An 18,387-nucleotide genomic window follows, 5' to 3' on the forward strand; every position below is an offset into this window, starting at 1 on the left:
CTTTGTTTTCCTACAGGCAGGGCAAGAGTCCTTCCGCTCCATCACAAGGTCATACTACAGAGGGGCAGCAGGGGCTTTACTAGTATATGACATTACAAGGTGAGAAACTTAATGAAGGACATGAGAAATATTTTAGAATGTACAATTAGGTTTTTTTTTGTCTGTAAAAATGTTATAGATACGTTTCAGTAAAATAAACTGAAATACAAGACATGCGAAAACTGTAGTAAATGGTGTATTAACATCACCGGGTCTAAATCTTCAAAAGTTAAGAAATGCCAAGTGAAGGTTGAACCTTACCTCTGTACCATATGATCTTTAATTTCATGATTTACTTTTTTTCCTCAATTACAAGACATACGCACCTGAGATCCTAGGTGGGCTTGTATTTGGGTGGCTAACCTGTGTTGCCACAACTTTACTCCTATTTTTAGTGAGCTAGCACAATCAAAACTAGCTCAGGTATACCTGCATGTGTTGTAATCATGTCTCCTATGCAGTATAGCTATACAGTAACTCCTCACTTAAAGTCATCCCAGTTAATGTTACGTTGCTGATCCGTTAGGGAATATGCGCGTTTAAAGTTGTGCAATGCTTCCTTCTAATGTCGTTTGGCAGCCGCTTGCCTTGTCCACTGCTTGCAGGAAGAGCAGCCCGTTGCAGCTAGCTGGTGGGGGCTTCTAACCTGGGTGGACTGGCAGCCCCCCATCAATCAGCTCCGCACTCCCCTAAGTCCCTTGTGCTGCAGCCGCCCAGCAGGCTATCGCTGGCAGTTCAGCTGTCCCTCCCCCCACTGCCATGTGCTGCTCCTGCCCTCTGCCTTGGAGCTGCTCCCAGAGACTTCTGCTTGCTGTGCAGGGAGGGAACGGGGTGGGGGGGGAGGCTAATGTCAGGGTGTCCCCCCCTGCTCCTGCACCCCACTTACCCCTTCTCCATATAGGGCAGGGAGGGGACACAGACGGAGAGAGACAGAGAGCACCTGGGGCAGCAGCCGCTGTCTTAACTTCCTGATCCACTTAAAAAGACAATGCACTTAAGAGTGGGTCAGCTTACTTAAAGGGGCAGTGTGCATCTCTCTCTCACACACAAGGTGTGTGTTTGTCTCTGTCTGCTATGCTTTCTCCCCTCCCTCGTGTTCGTGCTGCCTTTTGTGTGAGAGGCTATATTAACAACAATGTATTAACCCTTTAGGGCTCAGCCAAGTGCTAGTTCATCATTTAGAAGCAAGGCATTCCCTGGGAAATATCCCTCCCTTTTCCACCCTCTAACTTCACCACCTCAACCAAGCTTCACAATCATCATAGCTGTGAACAGTATTAAATTGTTTGTTTTTAAAAACAAACAGTGTGTATATCTATACAATATATAGTTTTTTGTCTGGTGGAAAGAAATTTCTATGGAACCTAACCCTCCCTCCCCCCGATTTACATTAATTCTTATGGGAAAATTGGATTCGCTTAACATCGTTTCGTTTAAAGTCACATTTTTTCAGGAACATAACTACAACGTTAAACAAGGTGTTTCTGTATCCTTAGAAGGCCTGCAGGATGTATAATCAAATAATTTCCAATTATGGAATTTACATGTGGTATTTACTCATTTATTGCAAACCAGTGGAGCTTCCAAGTTAGGGAGAGTAAAGTGCTCATCAGTAGCTTTTCTTTTGCCCTTTTTTTTTTTAAGCCAGAAAATTAGGACTGTCAATCACAGTTAACACAAGTGATTAACTCAAAACAAATTAACTAGATTAAAAAAAGTCGTGATTAATCAGTTTTAATCACACTGTTAATAGAATACCAATTTAAGTTTTATGATAAATATTTTTGGATGTTTTACTACATTTTCAAATATATTGATTTTGATTACAACACAGAATACAAAGTGTACAGTGCTTACTTTATATTTTTTTCTTACAAATATTTGCGTTGTAAAAAAGATAAACAAAATAAATAGTATATTTAATTCACCTCATACAAGTGCTGTAGTGCAATCTCTTTATCGTGAAAGTGCAACTTTCAAATGTAGAATTATTTTTTTACATAACTGCACTCAAAACAATATAAAACTTTAGAGCCTACAAGTCCACTCAGTCCTCCTTGTTCAGCCAATCGATAAGACAAATAAGTCTGTTTATATTTATGGAAGATAATGCTGCCCACTTCTTATTTACAAGGTCACCTGAAAGTGAAAACAGGCATTCACATGGCACTGTTGTAGCTGGCATTGCAAGGTATTTATGTACCAGATATGCTAAACATTCGTATGCCCCTTCATGCTTCCACTTGTAGATGCTAAAGTTTTATATTGTTTTGTTTGTGAGTGCAGTTGTAGAATTATTATTATTTTATACATTTGTAAGCTGCACTTTAACAATAGAGATTGCACTATAGTACTTGTATGAGGTGAAAAACAAAATAAATAGTATTTTTCAGATCTTTTTACAGTGCAAATATTTGTCATTAAAAATAATATAAAGTGAGCACTGTACACTTGTATTCTGTGTTGTCATTGATATCAGTATATTTGAAAATGTAGAAAAATATCCAAAAATATTTAATAAATTGTAATTGGTGTTCTGTTGTTTAACAGTATGATTAAAGCTTCGATTAATTGTGATTATTTTTTTTAATAATATGACAGCCCTATAGGAAATTCTGTACAAGATCTTTTAAAAGTTGTTACAGCTGCATGGGTAAGCACTGAGGGCTTGGCTACACTTGAAAGTTGCAGCGCTGGGAGTTACAGCGCTGGTCGTGCAGCTGTGTAGGGACAGCGCTGGTGTGTGGCCACACTCACAGCTACCAGCGCTGGTGTGTGGCCACATTTGCAGCGCTGTTGGGAGTGATGCATTATGGGCAGCTATCCCAGCGTTCAAGTGGCAGCAACGTGCTTTTCAAAAGAGGGGGGTGGAGGGTGGTGTAGTGTGACAGGGAGCGGGAGGAGAGAGAGAGAGTGGATTTTTGGAGCCAACACTGTGTTAGCTTCCTGACTTGAAAAATCAGAAAATGTTCCCGACCCCTTAGTCTTAACTCTTAATTGCAAACAGCCTGCATCCAACGGACTCCCCGCTGTTTCCCTGCCTGCCTCATTATCTCATTTGATTGTTCACAGCCAGGTACAGATTGATCACAGCAAACAGGCGCTGTGTTTGTTTTTTAGATAAGCAGCTCCGGGAGCAATGCGCGGAACTCCGAGTTCACAACAAATCAAAGAGAAGCAGCATAACAAAACAAAGAGTAATTTAGTTAAAAGCATTGTGGGATATCTGCTAATACCCTGGAGGCCAATAACAGCGCTGGTGTGTGTCCACACTTGACGAGCAGCACTGGATCACCAGCGCTGCAATCGCTACACCCCAACCAGACCAGGTGTACAGCCAGCGCTGCAGCCAGGGAGTTGCAGCGCTGGATGTGCCTTGCAGGTGTGGACGGTTACTAATTGCAGCGCTGGAAAGCCTCCACCAGCGCTGCAACTTTCAAGTGTAGCCAAGCCCTATGAAAATACCAAAGTTTGTGCTGAAAGCAGAACTTTACTGCTGCTCTCTGTATGTGTCCATTATAAAGTCAGTCTATATACCTCCCAGTTGCATTTTAGATATACCCTAAGACACATCGCAGGCTACTGAAGTGCTTACTGCCTGAAAACTGTGTAGGTGGACATGAGTTTCTGAATTCAGGATTAAAGCATTAGTGCAGGGGTCGGCAGCCTTTCAGAAGTGGTGTGCTGAGTCTTCATTTATTCACTCTAATTTAAGGTTTCGCATGCCAGTAATAAATTGTAATGTTTTTAGAAGGTCTCTTTCTATAAGTCTATAATATATAACTAAATTGTTGTTTTTGTATGTAAAGAAAACAAGGTTTTTAAAATGTTTAAGAAACTTTATTTAAAATTCAATTAAAATGCAGAGCCCCCCGGACCGGTGGCCAGGACCCGGGCAGTGTCAGTGCCACTGAAAATCAGCTCGCGTGCTGCCTTCGGCACATGTGCCATAGGTTGCCTTCCCCCTGCATTAGTGTTTTCAAAGTGTGCAGCAGACCTCCCTTTGCACCTTACAACCTTTGCAGAATCCTTGCTGTGGTTCATGCATGTTTTCATTACACTTTTTCACTACAGATCTAACTTATTCACATTTACAAGCTAATAGTTGAAAAGTGCAGTATGTAATTTTTTTTCAAGGGTCATTACTACTGAGTTGAAACAAATTTCATCACAATGGGTAGCAGCTTTTTCAGTAAGGGCTGTTTCCATGCTAAGTTTCATCTTTTGCAGCCTCAGTTGTACATCTGTTCAAAAAGAGTTGTAAGGGTTTTTTTTTTTGTGATTTTGCTTATGATGGAACAAGCATCTTCGTGCAAAAACTGTTTTTGTGGGGGCGGGTAGTACAAAGAGAGTGAAGACTATATATTTTTTTCATTTTTCTTTAAAAACTTTTTTACTTAAACTTCCTAAAATATGTATTCTTTTAGGCAGAGACTGAACCTGGAAATCTTGACTGTAGCAGTTGCTATTGTATCCACTGCATTAGTGTGTTGTGGTGTTTTTTGTTTTTAAAGTTTTTGAATTATTTACATCGTTTAGAAGAATTCTTTACAATGTGTGGGGCCTTTTATTGATTACTCTTAATGAAAGTTATAGTCATGAAATCTACAGTTATATTGCTGAAAGCATCCTGTGTGAACTTGCTGATTTTTAGGTGAAGACAGCCACCATTTTGTTCTTGCTTCCCTGTTTACTACTACTTGTCTGCCTGTTCCTTTCCCCCAGGGGGAATTCTAGCTGTTTTCAGCAGACATGTTTCAGAGCTCAGTGAGTTCACTGCTTGAGTCATGAGGTGGAGCTTTGGAGGCAGCAGTCTTCTAACTGGCACTCTGAACCCTGAACCTTGCATGCTGACTCTGCCAATAATGAAACAACAAAAACCTTTAATCGTTGAGCTTGAGGTGTCTTTGAACTTGATGAGCTTTCCTTTCCATCATCCACCTCCTTCATCCATCCCTTTACCCCGGCTCCTTTAAGCTGATAACATTCTAGCTATCAGAAAGAAGGAAAGATGCGGTTAAAACCTCCCATACTCCTTATTGCTGAGAAAAGGGAAAGGTAGGTATGGCAAATAGTGGATCTTGCAGCAGAATGGAGCAGCAGCCTGTGGCATAGCTCAAACTGGAAATCGTCATTAAAACTACATAAATGAATAACAAAATTAATACATGTATATTAGTTCAACAAACCTTCATTTTCTGCATTCTTTTCAATGCATTTCATGCTAATATAAAAGTGTTTTGGTTTTTTTGTCGTGTACCCCCCCCCCCCAAATGCCAGGGTGTACTTGCCACAGAATATGGGTGAAATCTTGGCTCCATTGACGTCAGTGGAAGCTTTGCCATTGACTTCATCGGGGCCAGGATTTCACCCTTTATGTCTTTTGTGTCTCAGAATATATTGAACTTTGATTATGCTTATAGTATATTGGCTTGTGTGTGAAATTAATGTAAGAAATCTTATCATTGAAGTAAATTACTAAAGAAAAATCTGTGGGTGATAGTATTTGGGCAAATACTTTTTTTCTTGAAGCATCACTCTTAATTTTCATTCTTGTTCAAACTCAGGAGAGACACTTTTAATCACTTGACAACCTGGTTAGAAGATGCTCGCCAGCATTCCAATTCCAACATGGTCATTATGCTTATTGGAAATAAAAGGTAAAAATAATCCTTTATGAAATAGAAGCTAATGAGTTTGCAGGTAATAAAGCTTTATGACCTGCTTGTTTAGGTAATAGTTCTCCTCTGATATTTGTGATTCTTTGTAATCAATGTACTAATTTTAGATAATTTTTAAACTTTAATGAACATAAAGATTTTTCAGTGCACAAAAAAAGTACATTTCTAAATAGTCTGGATGTAATAACCTCATTCATGGATGAGCTATATGCACTCCTGCTCTGTCTAGATCATTCAGAAGTAATTTTAATTTAAAAAGACAAAGTCCAGTAATTTGTTTAGGTTTAGTTTTTGATGCTGTTAATTAATTAACTGAGCTTATTTGCATTTCTTTCTAATACTACTTGAAATGTAAATTTTTGCATGTGTATGCCAGAGTGGTTACAGTTTTTCCCTAAATTTGACAAAAATCTGTGTCTTTTCCTGAAAGAATGGTGAGAAGGGGGAGAAAAAGCATTTTTATATATAAAACTCGAAACTCATACTATGCGGTTCACTTCATAAGCACATTTATGCTGCAAAAATTAAAGACACGCTCACTATCCAAAACGGAAAGTGTGTTCAGTAAGTGAAACTAAAGTAGATCTGGTTACACTTTTAAAAAACATGTAGGTTTCTATAAGCTAGTTGGAAAAATAAAAATGTTTGCAACAAACTGATACAGTAAGTGATTATCTAGACCTATTTTTCTTGTGTCTGGCATTAGATGCGATGTACTTTTTATCCTACTTACTTGCATTTTCAACGCCTAGCCTATTAATTTTCAGCCAAAGCAATCCAAATGTGCTAAAAATGCTCTCTTGATTCTGAAATGGTTGAACAGGAACGTAGGTCTTTAGAAAAATGATAATTATTAAATCAGCACGTTTTTTGAGTTTTCTACCATTTTGATTCAGCAAACTGTGACAGCATATTAGCAAACAGATTTTTTGGTAAAAATCTGGAACTTCAATTTCAAATACTAAAGAAGAAGATAGAAGTTCAGGGTTTAAGTGATCTGTCAGCTATGTTACAGCTGCCTTTTCCTGGTCTGAGATCAACCCATCTCTATGACTGAGCAATTCTACAAAGGTGTCAGTTGTAATGGTAATTTTTGTAATGTGGATACGTGTCCACTCAATTGAACTGACTACCAGCTCATTTCACAATCTGGCTCATTCATCTAATATTTTTCCATGAAATCTTATTTCCATGTAAAATTAACTTTTAACATGCTCTGAAGTCAAGTAATTTGAAAGCTGCCTAAAAGTTTTATTATTGCATATAATCTGGAAAAAGGACTGTACGGCTAACTGACAATTTTCCATTAGCCAGTGAAATGGATTGAGTAGTCAAACTGGCAAACGCTAACTTTTCTGAATTAAATGTACAAACTACACCCATTTTACTTAAATGAGTGGTCACACATTCTTCTGGTCATGTGAGCTAAAATATGGCAGTGAGGGAATTAGCGTATCGTGTGGCAAATTAGATCTGCATTGTGTGTATGTGAGAGATAAATACCACATCAGTTTGCATAATATAACTTCTCTTTGTCCAGCCATGTTAGAAGAAAGACAAGCGATGATAAATGTGGCAGGCTGCAGTTTCATTCACTTAAAATATCCAGGAGTACCTGGCAATAAATTGTACAGTGCAGGTCATCACTTTCTTAATAATTTCCACGTAATCCCCAACCTTGTCCCAGCCATCCCATTGCTGGGACTCTGCTTCCATCACCTCATATAAGATGAAATGGAGGCTATAAAAGATCAGCGCCCTGCTGTTCAAGTCATTAGGAGCCCCAAAACCCCCTTTCTCAGGTCCCGTAAGGGATGCTTTCCTTCAAATCCTTTTTTCCAGTCCATTTTGTCCGATAATCATATCCCTTGCATGCCAAAGACCTGCACTAGACTTCTGCCATGAGTTTTATGTACTGTGTTGCAATATTGTACCATAAATCCCCTGTCTACCTCACTGGGTCCCAGACCTGCTGGTGGGAAAGGCAAAGGAAAACGTCCTGTCCCAGCCAGTCTGGCAGTGAGGAAAATATTCATTCCCAACCCCCAAAGAAATGGGTGACTATTGTAATCCCCACAGCGGGTCATGAGAAAAACACCTGATCCTTTTTTCATAGTTGTGGATGGGTGCTACAAGCTCAATCCTGTTGGTAAGTGCTTTTCTGGAGCTGCCTGTGGTATAAATAACCCCCATATACACTCATCTCGTCAGCAGGAAAACCAGTGACCCAACACTGACTTGGCCCCAGCTGCTTTCTGCCCCTCATGTAAACTTTCCGCCTCCTTCCCACCCATTGTAGGGGAAACCCTTAAAGGGGCAGCATCCCTTTTCCACCGACCAGCAAGATAAAGACCTCTTGCATGAAGGCTACCGTGAGCACGTTTTTCCAAGCTGCTAGGGGACTCATCTGTTTGTTTTTCTCCTGCTAAAATATACTGCATATTTCGAATGTATTCTTTTGCAGTTAATTGCTAATATGTTTACTATAACACATAATTAGGAGTGTGATGATCCATTAGTTTGTGTGCCACAATCATTAATATCACACTTAAAACTCCTATTGCTTAAACATAATCTGTTAATGTACAGATATCTCATAACATTGTTACTTTACAATGTGGTGAGATTTTTTTAAATGCCTTTAGAAAGCTACAGTCCTAAAGCAAAAGGAGCAGTAATCTTCAAGAAACAACCTTTCTAATTTTTCTTTAGATTTCACTAGGCTTTAAAGGAAAAAATACACCCAGCTGAAATGTATATACTACAACAGTGGTTTTATTTCTTTAATTCTGGTAATGGGGAAGATTACTTAAATTATGTAAGTATCCCTAACACCATAATCCAAGATATTGCTTAAATTAATGTTTCATTGTAAACATTTGATAAAGTATATGCAAATAATATAGTCAGAATAAGACTGTACAGTGCAAACTGCATTGTTACATCTTCGCAGTAACAAAGCACCAAAACAATACAGGTCCTATCACTTAATCCTTTCAAAAGAAGAAATAATGGCAAACCTTTACAGCTGTACTAGTCTGACAAGACCAAATACTTTAAATCACTGGAATGGGTGGGTAGGGATAGGGTTGCGACCTGGGGTACCAGAAGATACAGATAAGACTTCACTTCCAAAAAAAAAAGTTGAGAAATAGTGGGTTTGGACTGGATTCACCCCTCGGCTTACTCCAGTTTTAAACTGGTGCAACTGCATTGAAATTAATGGAGGAGTTGTACTAGTTTAAAACTGGCATAACCCTGCTGTGGGTTAATCTTGTATTATAGTGGCTGAGACTTAATATCCAGCATTTCTTTTCTTTACCCCTTTCTCCTCCCCATTCCTCAGGTTTTAGGAAATGTTCCTTTACTTTAGTCTTTCAAAAAAGGGAATAAGTAGAATTTTGGGGAATAACTCTGACGTCTCCTTAGGAAAATTAAGTTGGAAACAAAGAAGCCTTAACTCATTGAGTTAAGAAGACAAAGTACAGGAGAATTTTCAGTCTTTATAATTATTTTTATAATGATGCGCACACACAGGGGTGCGTGTGGGTGGGTATGTAATATCAAGGCAGCAACCTTTTCTATCAGATATTTGCTTGAATATTTGAAATGGTTACTTAAATTTAGAGCTTTGTTCTGCATATGTGTTTTAACACATTAATTGTAAGGACATTTTAAAATATCCTACAAATTCTAAACCACTTTTGAAACTTGCAGATCTCAACTGACTGACAGACACTGCATGTACATATTAGCTCAAGCCTCAAAGTCATTATCAGGGCAGGTATTCCAGGACTTCCAGAACAAACACCGTGCTAACTTGCCCCAAACTTTGAGTCAAATGTTTAATTTGATGAAATTGTTTGTTTTTTCATAAGTCATATTCATTACACAGTATCTCTTAGTATCTTTATAAATGCAGCTATAGTCTTAGTACATGTACTTAGTCAAAGAATACAATCAAAATTGTTGTATTAACACAAGACAGTCAAAATAACAGATACCTGTCTTGTGATGCAAAATATAAGTGCAGTGGGCAGGATTAAAAAGTAAACATGAAAATAAAATATTATATAGATACTTCACTCTTGTATACATTGTGTTCATCAAAATTGTCATTATAAAGTCAATACGGCACTAATATTATCCATGGCTGACCACTACAAGATTTTACCTTTTTAAATGGGTGTTCAGTTTACAGTTAGCTATTTTACTTGGAACACTGTTTGCAAACATATTTTACATGAACAGTTTAGGTACAACTTTTAAAAAGTGTAATCCCTCCTGTCCAAAATGAAGGTAAGCAGAATAGACAGGAAGTAAATATATCACTCTGCACACTAACAAAATCTGAGTTCTTAAGAATGAAATAGCCACAGCTATTAAAATTACCTTATGTAACTCACAACATGTGATGTCATTTTTTTTTAGTTGTCCAATCCAAGTACGCTATTTCCTAACCTACAATAATACATTTTCACTTAGACTTCTTAGGAAGTAGAAAATGAGTAGTTTTGTGTATCAGTCACTCAATTTCACCTGTCTGTTGCAAAGGAGTCTTTATGAGTATGCAACTTCAAGACCAAAAATTAGGTTTTGTAAGAAACAAGGTTTAATGCAACATAGAATCATTTAGAAATGTTTCTCTTTATGATTTGTAATACGTTTTTTTGTCTGAATATAAGATTTATTTTGTTGCATTTGCAATCCCTAAATGCCAGTGTTGTGTTGTTGCATGTGAATCCCAGAAAATGAAGCTGACTGATCCCTTTTTATTTCACAAAAAGTTTATTTGTATAAATACATGCTTTTTACCAGTTTAAATTTCTGGAGGGTGGATCAATTGATGATGCTACATTTGAGAGGAGAGATACTTGCCTCTAACAATAGTTCTCTAAAGTTAGTGTCTATGCATACATGCTCCTCTATATTTTCCTTCTGGAAGCTGGTTCATTATAAAGTTCATGCTATGTCTGGGTCAAAAATAACTTATTACTTCAAACAGATGTGGTATGACTATCACTTATGGTACCACTGCTGCATATTTGACTTGAAGTAAAGATTCCAACTAATAGATGTGAATAGTTCCCTTGATGGGAAGCACATGAAAGCCATGTGAGGTACGTCTCTAAAGAAACTGCTTTTGGAGTCTTTTTACTTGTCCAGGTAAGTAACTCTATCTCTTGTTTGGTCATCTTAGTGACTTAGAATCTAGAAGAGAAGTGAAAAAAGAAGAAGGTGAAGCATTTGCACGAGAGCATGGACTTATTTTTATGGAGACATCTGCCAAAACTGCTTCTAATGTCGAGGAGGTAACTGCACTTACAATTGCTCTTGATAACGTTTTAATTAAACAGTTGGTTTTAAGCTTTTAATCTTTTAACATACTTTCCCGCTGCTTTATACTGAAAGTTTTTTTTGAATCTCATTTTACTCTCCCTTTTAGAAATATAACTTGAACCCTACTCTTCATTTTTCTATTTTGTTTTTTTAAATATTCTGAGATGATTTTCAGTAAAATGTAGTGAACACATCAGACTGAGTAAATTGGTGAGGTTGCAGTGTTTAACTTCTCTGCTATACTACCTTTCTACAAGAATTTACAGATATTTATCAGCTTAAGAAAGCTAAGATGTACATTTACAGCATTTCAAATAGTGTCAAAATACTGAGTGTTGTAATACTGTGCCTCTTCTTTGAGTTTTTGTTAGCAAAAATCATGGGTCACCTGATGAAAGTAATAGGCAGAAGGTTTAATACAAAGAGAGGAAGTACTTTTTCCACACAATTCACAGCTAATATTTGGAACTCATTGCCATGGGATGTAGTGATGGCCAAGAGTATAATTGGGTTAAAAAAAGAACTGGATAAGTTGATGGAGGATAGATCCATCAATGGCTAGTAGCCAAGATGGTCAGGAATGACCCTAAACCTCTGATTACCAGAATCTAGGAGTGGAAGCTAGGAATGGATCACTCTCTACTTGTCCTGATCAGTATGCTCCCCCTGAAGTTCTGATATAGGCCATTGTTGGAGACAGGATACTGGGACCGTGCTCAGACTCTTCTGTTCTAGTATGTATTTCTGACTGTTTAGTCTGATTTTGGTACTTTTCATATTGTGTTCACTTTTGATAGTGGATTTGTTGCCCATTAGCTGTCTGATATCAAAAGGAAAAACAAGGTAAAACTACTTCCCGTAGAAGGAAGCTGGAAATAGAACCCACAGCTGCCTTACTCCCAGTTGAGGCGTAGGGCTTTCATGTGCTGCAATCAGAAGTAGTACAGTCCTGTCTAGGGAAGTTGAATACAAACTTCCTAAACCATGTAAGATATAAATTCTCTCTGCCTGCTGAAGGGATCCATACCTTGTATGAGTCAAGCTCACATCTAGAGCCACTAAACAGGATCCTATTTATATTTTCCCAGATTGGTCAATGTTTCCTGTGGTCTAAGGCACATGTATTCACCAAAATAAACTTTAAATTTACAGAAACTTTTTCACAATGGTGCAAATTCAATGCCTGTGAAATTTCAGGTGAATTTGGTTTCACAATGGCAAAATTGAGGTGAAAGTGTGAGGGTGAATGTTAAATCGGGTTTATAAGTGAAGACTTGCTTCAGCTTTAACTAACCCGGCATATCTTCATAATATGCAGATATAGAGGATGTGCATCTCAAGGTAAACAAATTTTGTAATATATTTACCTCATCAGTGGCAAGAATTTCTGAAAATGGGGAGGCACTAGAAGAATGTGGGGGAAGCAGTGTGACACTGATAATTCTTCTCCACCCCCACATAATCCCTCAAAAGAATTTTGGGGTAGTTAGCCTGATGATAATCATCCAGGAAATCCGATTTCAGTTGCTAGTAACACAATGGAAGAAATATTGAGATCAGTAAGCCTCTAGGGGATAATGGTGCCATGAACAATAAACAGCATGCATTCATAAAATAGACATTTTAAAAACAGAATTAGGCTATTAATGGTCCCTAGTGAATTTAGTAGCGCTGTCGATTAATCGCAGTTAATTCATGATTAACTCAAAAAAAAATTGTGATTAATCGCCGTTTTAATTGCACTGTTTAATAGAATACCAATTGAAATTTATTAAAGATTTTGGATGTTTTTCTACATTTTGACATATATTGTATTCTGTGTTGTAATTGAAATCAAAGTGTATGTTTTTTATTACAAATCTTTGCATGTAAAAATGATAAAAGAAACAGTATTTTTCTATTCACCTCATACAAGTACCATAGTGCAATCTTTGTCGTGAAAGTGCAATTTACAAATGTAGGGTTTTTTTGGTTAAATAACTGCACTCAAAACCAAAACAATGTAAAACTTCAGCGCCTACAAGTCCACTCAGTCCTACTTCTTGTTCAGCCAGTCGCTAAGACCAACAAGTTTGTTTACATTTACAGGAGATAATGCTGCCCTCTTCTTATTTACAATGTCACCAAGAAAGTGAGAACAGATATTTGCATGGCACTTTTGTGGCCAACATTGCAAGGTATTTACATGCCAGATATGCTAAACATTTGTATGCCCCTTCATGCTTCACCACCATTCCAGAGGACATGCTTCCATGCTGATGACGCTTGTTTAAAAAGTGTTAATTAAATTAACAGTACACCTTGTATTCTGCGTGGTAATTGAAATCAATATATTTGAAAATGTAGAAAACATCCAAAAATATTTAAATAAATGCTATTCTATTGTCTGTCCGTGCGATTAATCGCAATTAATGGTTTTAATCGCTTGACACCCGTAGAATTTAGTAAATGGTCTCAAAAATCGTACCAGAAATATTTTCATTGTGACTTGGATGTGAGCAAGAATACATAGTTTTCATTCTATCTAAAAGTCAAATTATTATAGTTGTAAGCTGTAATGTATCAAATTGAGAGGAGGAATCTAGTGGGGCATCAAGGTTGGGCCCAATCTTTATTGATGGACTCAATCAACCCCTGGGGAAGAGGAACTGCACAAGAAACTCAGTGAGCTCCCAATTATCCTTCTGTGGGTCAAAAATAGAGAAGGAGAGGTGCCAAGGAGTGAGCACACCCTTCCCTCATTCTATTCCCTTACCACAACCACATTTGGTAGATTAGGGTTCCTTCCATTTATAGATACTTTAGAAGAGTGAGTATCTCCATCTGTCTATCTTAATGTTGCACCTCACTATAGCATCTTAATGCCTTCCACATAAAATAGATTGGCAATAGCAAAGTCTCTAGAGGACTTTGTGGACTCCTTTGCAGATGTCCTTCTGAGTTCTGAAATTTCTGTTTGGGTCAGGATGTCTGTCTTCAAGGGTCAGGAGGATGAACAGGGTTATAATTAGGGTTGTCGATTAATCACAGTTAACTCACGCAATTAACTAAAAAAAACGCAATTAAAAAAATTAATCGTAACTAACTGCAGTTTTAATCGCACTGTTAAACAATAGAATACCAATGTATTAAATATTTTTAGATGGTTTTTCTACATTTTCAAATACATTGATTTCAATTACAACACCGAATACAAAGTGTACAGTGCTCACTTGATCATTTTTACAGTGCAGATATTTGTAATAAAAATAATAGAAACAAAAGAAATAGTATTTTTCAATTCACCTCATACAAGTACCATAGTGCACTCTCTTTATCGTGAAAGTGCAACTTACAATTGTGTTTTTGTTTTTGTTTTTTGTTACGTAACTGCACTCAAAAACAAAACAATATAAATCTTTAGAGTCTACAAGTCCACTTGGTCCTACTTCTTGTTCAGCCAATCACTAAGATAAACAAGTGTCTTTACATTTATGAGAGACAATGCTGCTGGCTTCTTATTTACAATGTCACCTGAAAGTAAGAACAGGCGTTCACATGGCACTTTTGTAGCTGGCATTGAAAGCTATTTACGTGCCAGATATGCTAAACATTAGTGTGCCCCTTTATGCTTCTGCCACCATTCCAGAGGACATGCTTCCATGCTGATGATACTTTTTTTTTTTTTTTTTTAAACGAGCATTAATTAAATTTGTGACTGAACTCCTTGGGGGAGAATAGTATGTCTCCTGCTCTGTTTTATGGGCATTCTGCCATATATTTCATGACCTAGCACATGTTCATTTTAAGAACACTTTCACTGCAGATTTGACAAAACGCAAAGAAGGCATCAATGTGAAATTTCTAAAGATAGCTACAGCACTCGACCCAGAGTTTAAGAATTTGAAGTGCCTTCCAAAATCTGAGAAGGATGAGGTGTGGAGCATGCTTTCTGAAGTCTTAAAAGAGCAACACTCCAGTGTGTAAACTACAGAACCCAAACCATCAAAAAAGAAAATCAACCTTCTGCTGGTGGCATCTGACTCAGATGATGAAAGTGAACATGTATTGGTCTTCATTGATTTGGATCGTTATCGAGCAGAGCTCCTTATTAGCATGGATGCATGTCTCCTGGAATGGTGATTGAAGCATGAAGGGACATATGAATCTTTAATGCATCTGGCATGTAAATATTTTGTGATGCTGCCTACAACAGTGCCATGTGAACACCTGTTCTCACTTTCAGGTGACATTGTAAACAAGAAGTGAGCAGCATTATCTCCTGCAAATGTAAACAAACTTGTTTGTCTGAGCAATTGGCTGACTAAGAAGTAGGACTGAGTGGACATGTAGGCTCTGAAGTTTTACATTATTTTGGTTTTGAGTGCAGTTACTTAACTTAAATTGCACTGTGGTACTTGTATGAGGTGAATTGAAAAATACTGTTTCTTTTGTTTATCATTTTTACAGTGCAAATATTTGTAATAAAACATCTACACTTTGATTTCAGTTACAACACATATATATGTCAAAATGTAGAAAAACATCCAAAATCTTTAAATTTCAATTGGTAGGACTGAGTGGATTTGTAGGCTGTAAAGTTTTACATTTTTTTAAATGCAGGTTTTTTGGTACATAATTCTACATTTGTAAGTTCAACTTTTTAATAGATAGTATTACAGGACTTTTATGAGGTGAATTGAAAAATACTATTTCTTTTGGTTTTTTTATAGCACAAATATTTGTAATAAAAAATAAATATAAAGTGAGCACTGTACACTTTGTGTTCTGTGTTGATTGAAATCAACATATTTGAAAATTTATAAAGCACCCAAAAATATTTAAATAAGTTGTTTTCTGTTGTTGTTTAACAGCGTGATTAATCGCGATTCATTTTTTTTAATCGCTTGACACTACTAGTTATAATAGGAATGCTTTATGAAATAGGAAGGCTTTGCAGAGTTTCCTAAAGGAGATAAAGAACACTTTTAAATTATCTTTTCATGCAGTACTAAATTAAGAGGTGGCATGAACAGGAAATAATCCAAAGGATCTAGAGAAGTTAAAACTGTAAGCAGGAAATAATGAACTTTGGCTTATAACACACAAGATAATGGATATGGGAAAAATTAGGGAAATACTTAAGAAAGCATGATGCTAAAATAAGTCTAGATGAGATGGTGAACACAAGTAAAATTAGATTTTACGTTGAAGGATGGGCATGCAGTGCTGTTTTGAGCTGCATAGGCAGAAGGTGTCACATTATGAAGAAGTGAGGTGAATAATGGCTTTCCATAAAACATTGTTGAGGCTGCACTTATCTGCATTCAATTCTAGATACCAGTCAGTAACAAAAAGATGTCAAGAAATTGAAGGGTGTCCAAAAAGGTGGTATTTCTGGCCTGGAGGGATTAAATTATGAGGAAGGAATTATAAAGAACTAGAGGGACAAGGTCTTGCAAGCCCTCTTTACTCAGAGCTCCCACTGACTTCAGTTGACTTCACAACTAAAAGGTGGTGAAATGATAGTTTACGTGTATTTGAAGATGATCCAACTAGAATTAATGAGATGAAACAAAGCAAAAGTCATGTGGGCCAGATATCAGGAATGTTTATCTTAATGGTGACCTATAGATTATTTTTCCAAAGGGAATAGTGGAAACGTCATTGCTTGAAAAATAAATTTGGACTATAAAATGCCTTAGTATATGTACTGTTTGGAACAGTTCTGCATTGACAGAGAGATGGATGTGATGACCTAACAGATTTTCCACATTTAACTTCCTTAAGTGTCTGGATTGTTACAGTAACGTCTAATTTCCAAATTAACTCACATCAAATAAGTGTCAAAACAGATTTACACTACTCTTTCCACTTTTTATGTCTATCAGAGACATTGTCAAAATGACTATTGAACCAAGATATGTTTTTACCTTATTAACCATAACTATGCCAAGAGCTATTGTAGCCCCTACAGAGGTGGTTCACCATCTTTTCCACATAGGTGTGGAAATGCACAGTTAGTCCACTATACTAATGTACTAGTTGTCCTTTGTCTAGTTATAGAGCCAGGGAGTTTTCTGTTTTCCCTTTTAAAAAAAAAAAAAATTACACTAATGCCACATTAAGGTCATACAGTTGTGTTAAAATGTAATGTTAATCCTTAACTTTTTTCCTCCCTCACATATGCATTACAACTGGATCTTTCAATTCTTGATCACATTACCTTAGATATGTATTGTGGTCTTTGATATGTGTGTGAACGTGTATATAATGCACATATTCAAAGGGTAAAATTTAACTTCAAACCTTCTTGAGTGTGCACTGTACAGCTATAATCTTGAATTAGCACGGCATTATGCATTTAACATAATTTTGGATAAAGGGAGCACCAGGTTGAGTTGTTGGTCTTAGCTGTAAGCAGTAAGCAGTAATAGTCTCATTTTAATGGGAAGCAGCATGGTCCATTAGACTAGGAATCAGGGGACTCTGGTTATATTTCCTGGTCTGCTACTGACCTACTGTGTGATCTTGGGCAAGTTGCTTCACCTCTCTGTGCTTCAGTTTCCTCATACGTAAAAAGGAGATAATGCTTTACCCTGCTTTGAAATTCTTTGAGAGCTATAGGTGAAAAGTGTTTTATAAGAACTAAATATCCTCTCTTTTTAAAAAGTGAAGTAACAAATTCCTCCTAGCATCTAATGGAGAGAGAAATGTTTAGTCCTGAACATACTGAGTCTCTCACACCAACTGAACTTTCAAGGGACTGGGTCTCTGCTCCCAAGAGTGTTGGTTAGTGCACTGGGTAATCCCAAGTAATGACGAACGGTACGTTCTGTCTCATGCCATTGTCTCTTCATGTTACCATGATCAGGTGGTAAGGAAGAAGGGGGACAAAGTTAGCAGAGCCCAAGAAGGGATAGAGTTTTACAGCAGTTATTGACATATCGAATGGTGGGATAGTATCTGCAAATGAGGGATCAGCAGATGATTCATTGAGAGACAAATAGCAGAGCTGTGAGGGAGGAATGGATGGTTCAGTGGCCTAGTAACACGTACAAAATCTAGTTTGTTTGAACACAACCCAATTCATTAATGTCCAAAAGCTGCTAGTATCTTACTTCTGCACAGTGGCTACTGTGAAACAAATTAGTGGTCTGTACTTCCTGTTAAGGTCATCACAAGAATTGCAATCGCCACCTACTAGTACAGAGGGGTAGCCGTGTTAGTCTGGCATCCGACTAAGTGGGTATTCACCCACGAAAACTCATGCTCCAATATGTCTGTTAGTCTATAAGGTGCCACAGGACTCTTTGCTGCTTCTACTAGTACAGTACACTTGTGGACG

General features: G+C 37.3%; 1 protein-coding gene across 1 annotated transcript in view; it reads left to right on the forward strand.

The window, feature by feature from the left end:
- Nucleotides 1-18,387, forward strand: part of RAB2A (RAB2A, member RAS oncogene family) — an 81,606-nt gene that overhangs the window by 45,501 nt on the left and 17,718 nt on the right. Inside the window, exons 4-6 of the mRNA XM_039523538.1 lie at nucleotides 17-99; nucleotides 5,607-5,699; nucleotides 10,921-11,032. Coding sequence (XP_039379472.1) covers nucleotides 17-99; nucleotides 5,607-5,699; nucleotides 10,921-11,032 — 288 coding nt within the window. The remainder of the gene's footprint in view (nucleotides 1-16; nucleotides 100-5,606; nucleotides 5,700-10,920; nucleotides 11,033-18,387) is intronic.

Source organism: Mauremys reevesii, linkage group 2 (genome assembly GCF_016161935.1).
Source record: "Mauremys reevesii isolate NIE-2019 linkage group 2, ASM1616193v1, whole genome shotgun sequence".
In the NCBI taxonomy this organism is placed as follows: domain Eukaryota; kingdom Metazoa; phylum Chordata; order Testudines; family Geoemydidae; genus Mauremys; species Mauremys reevesii.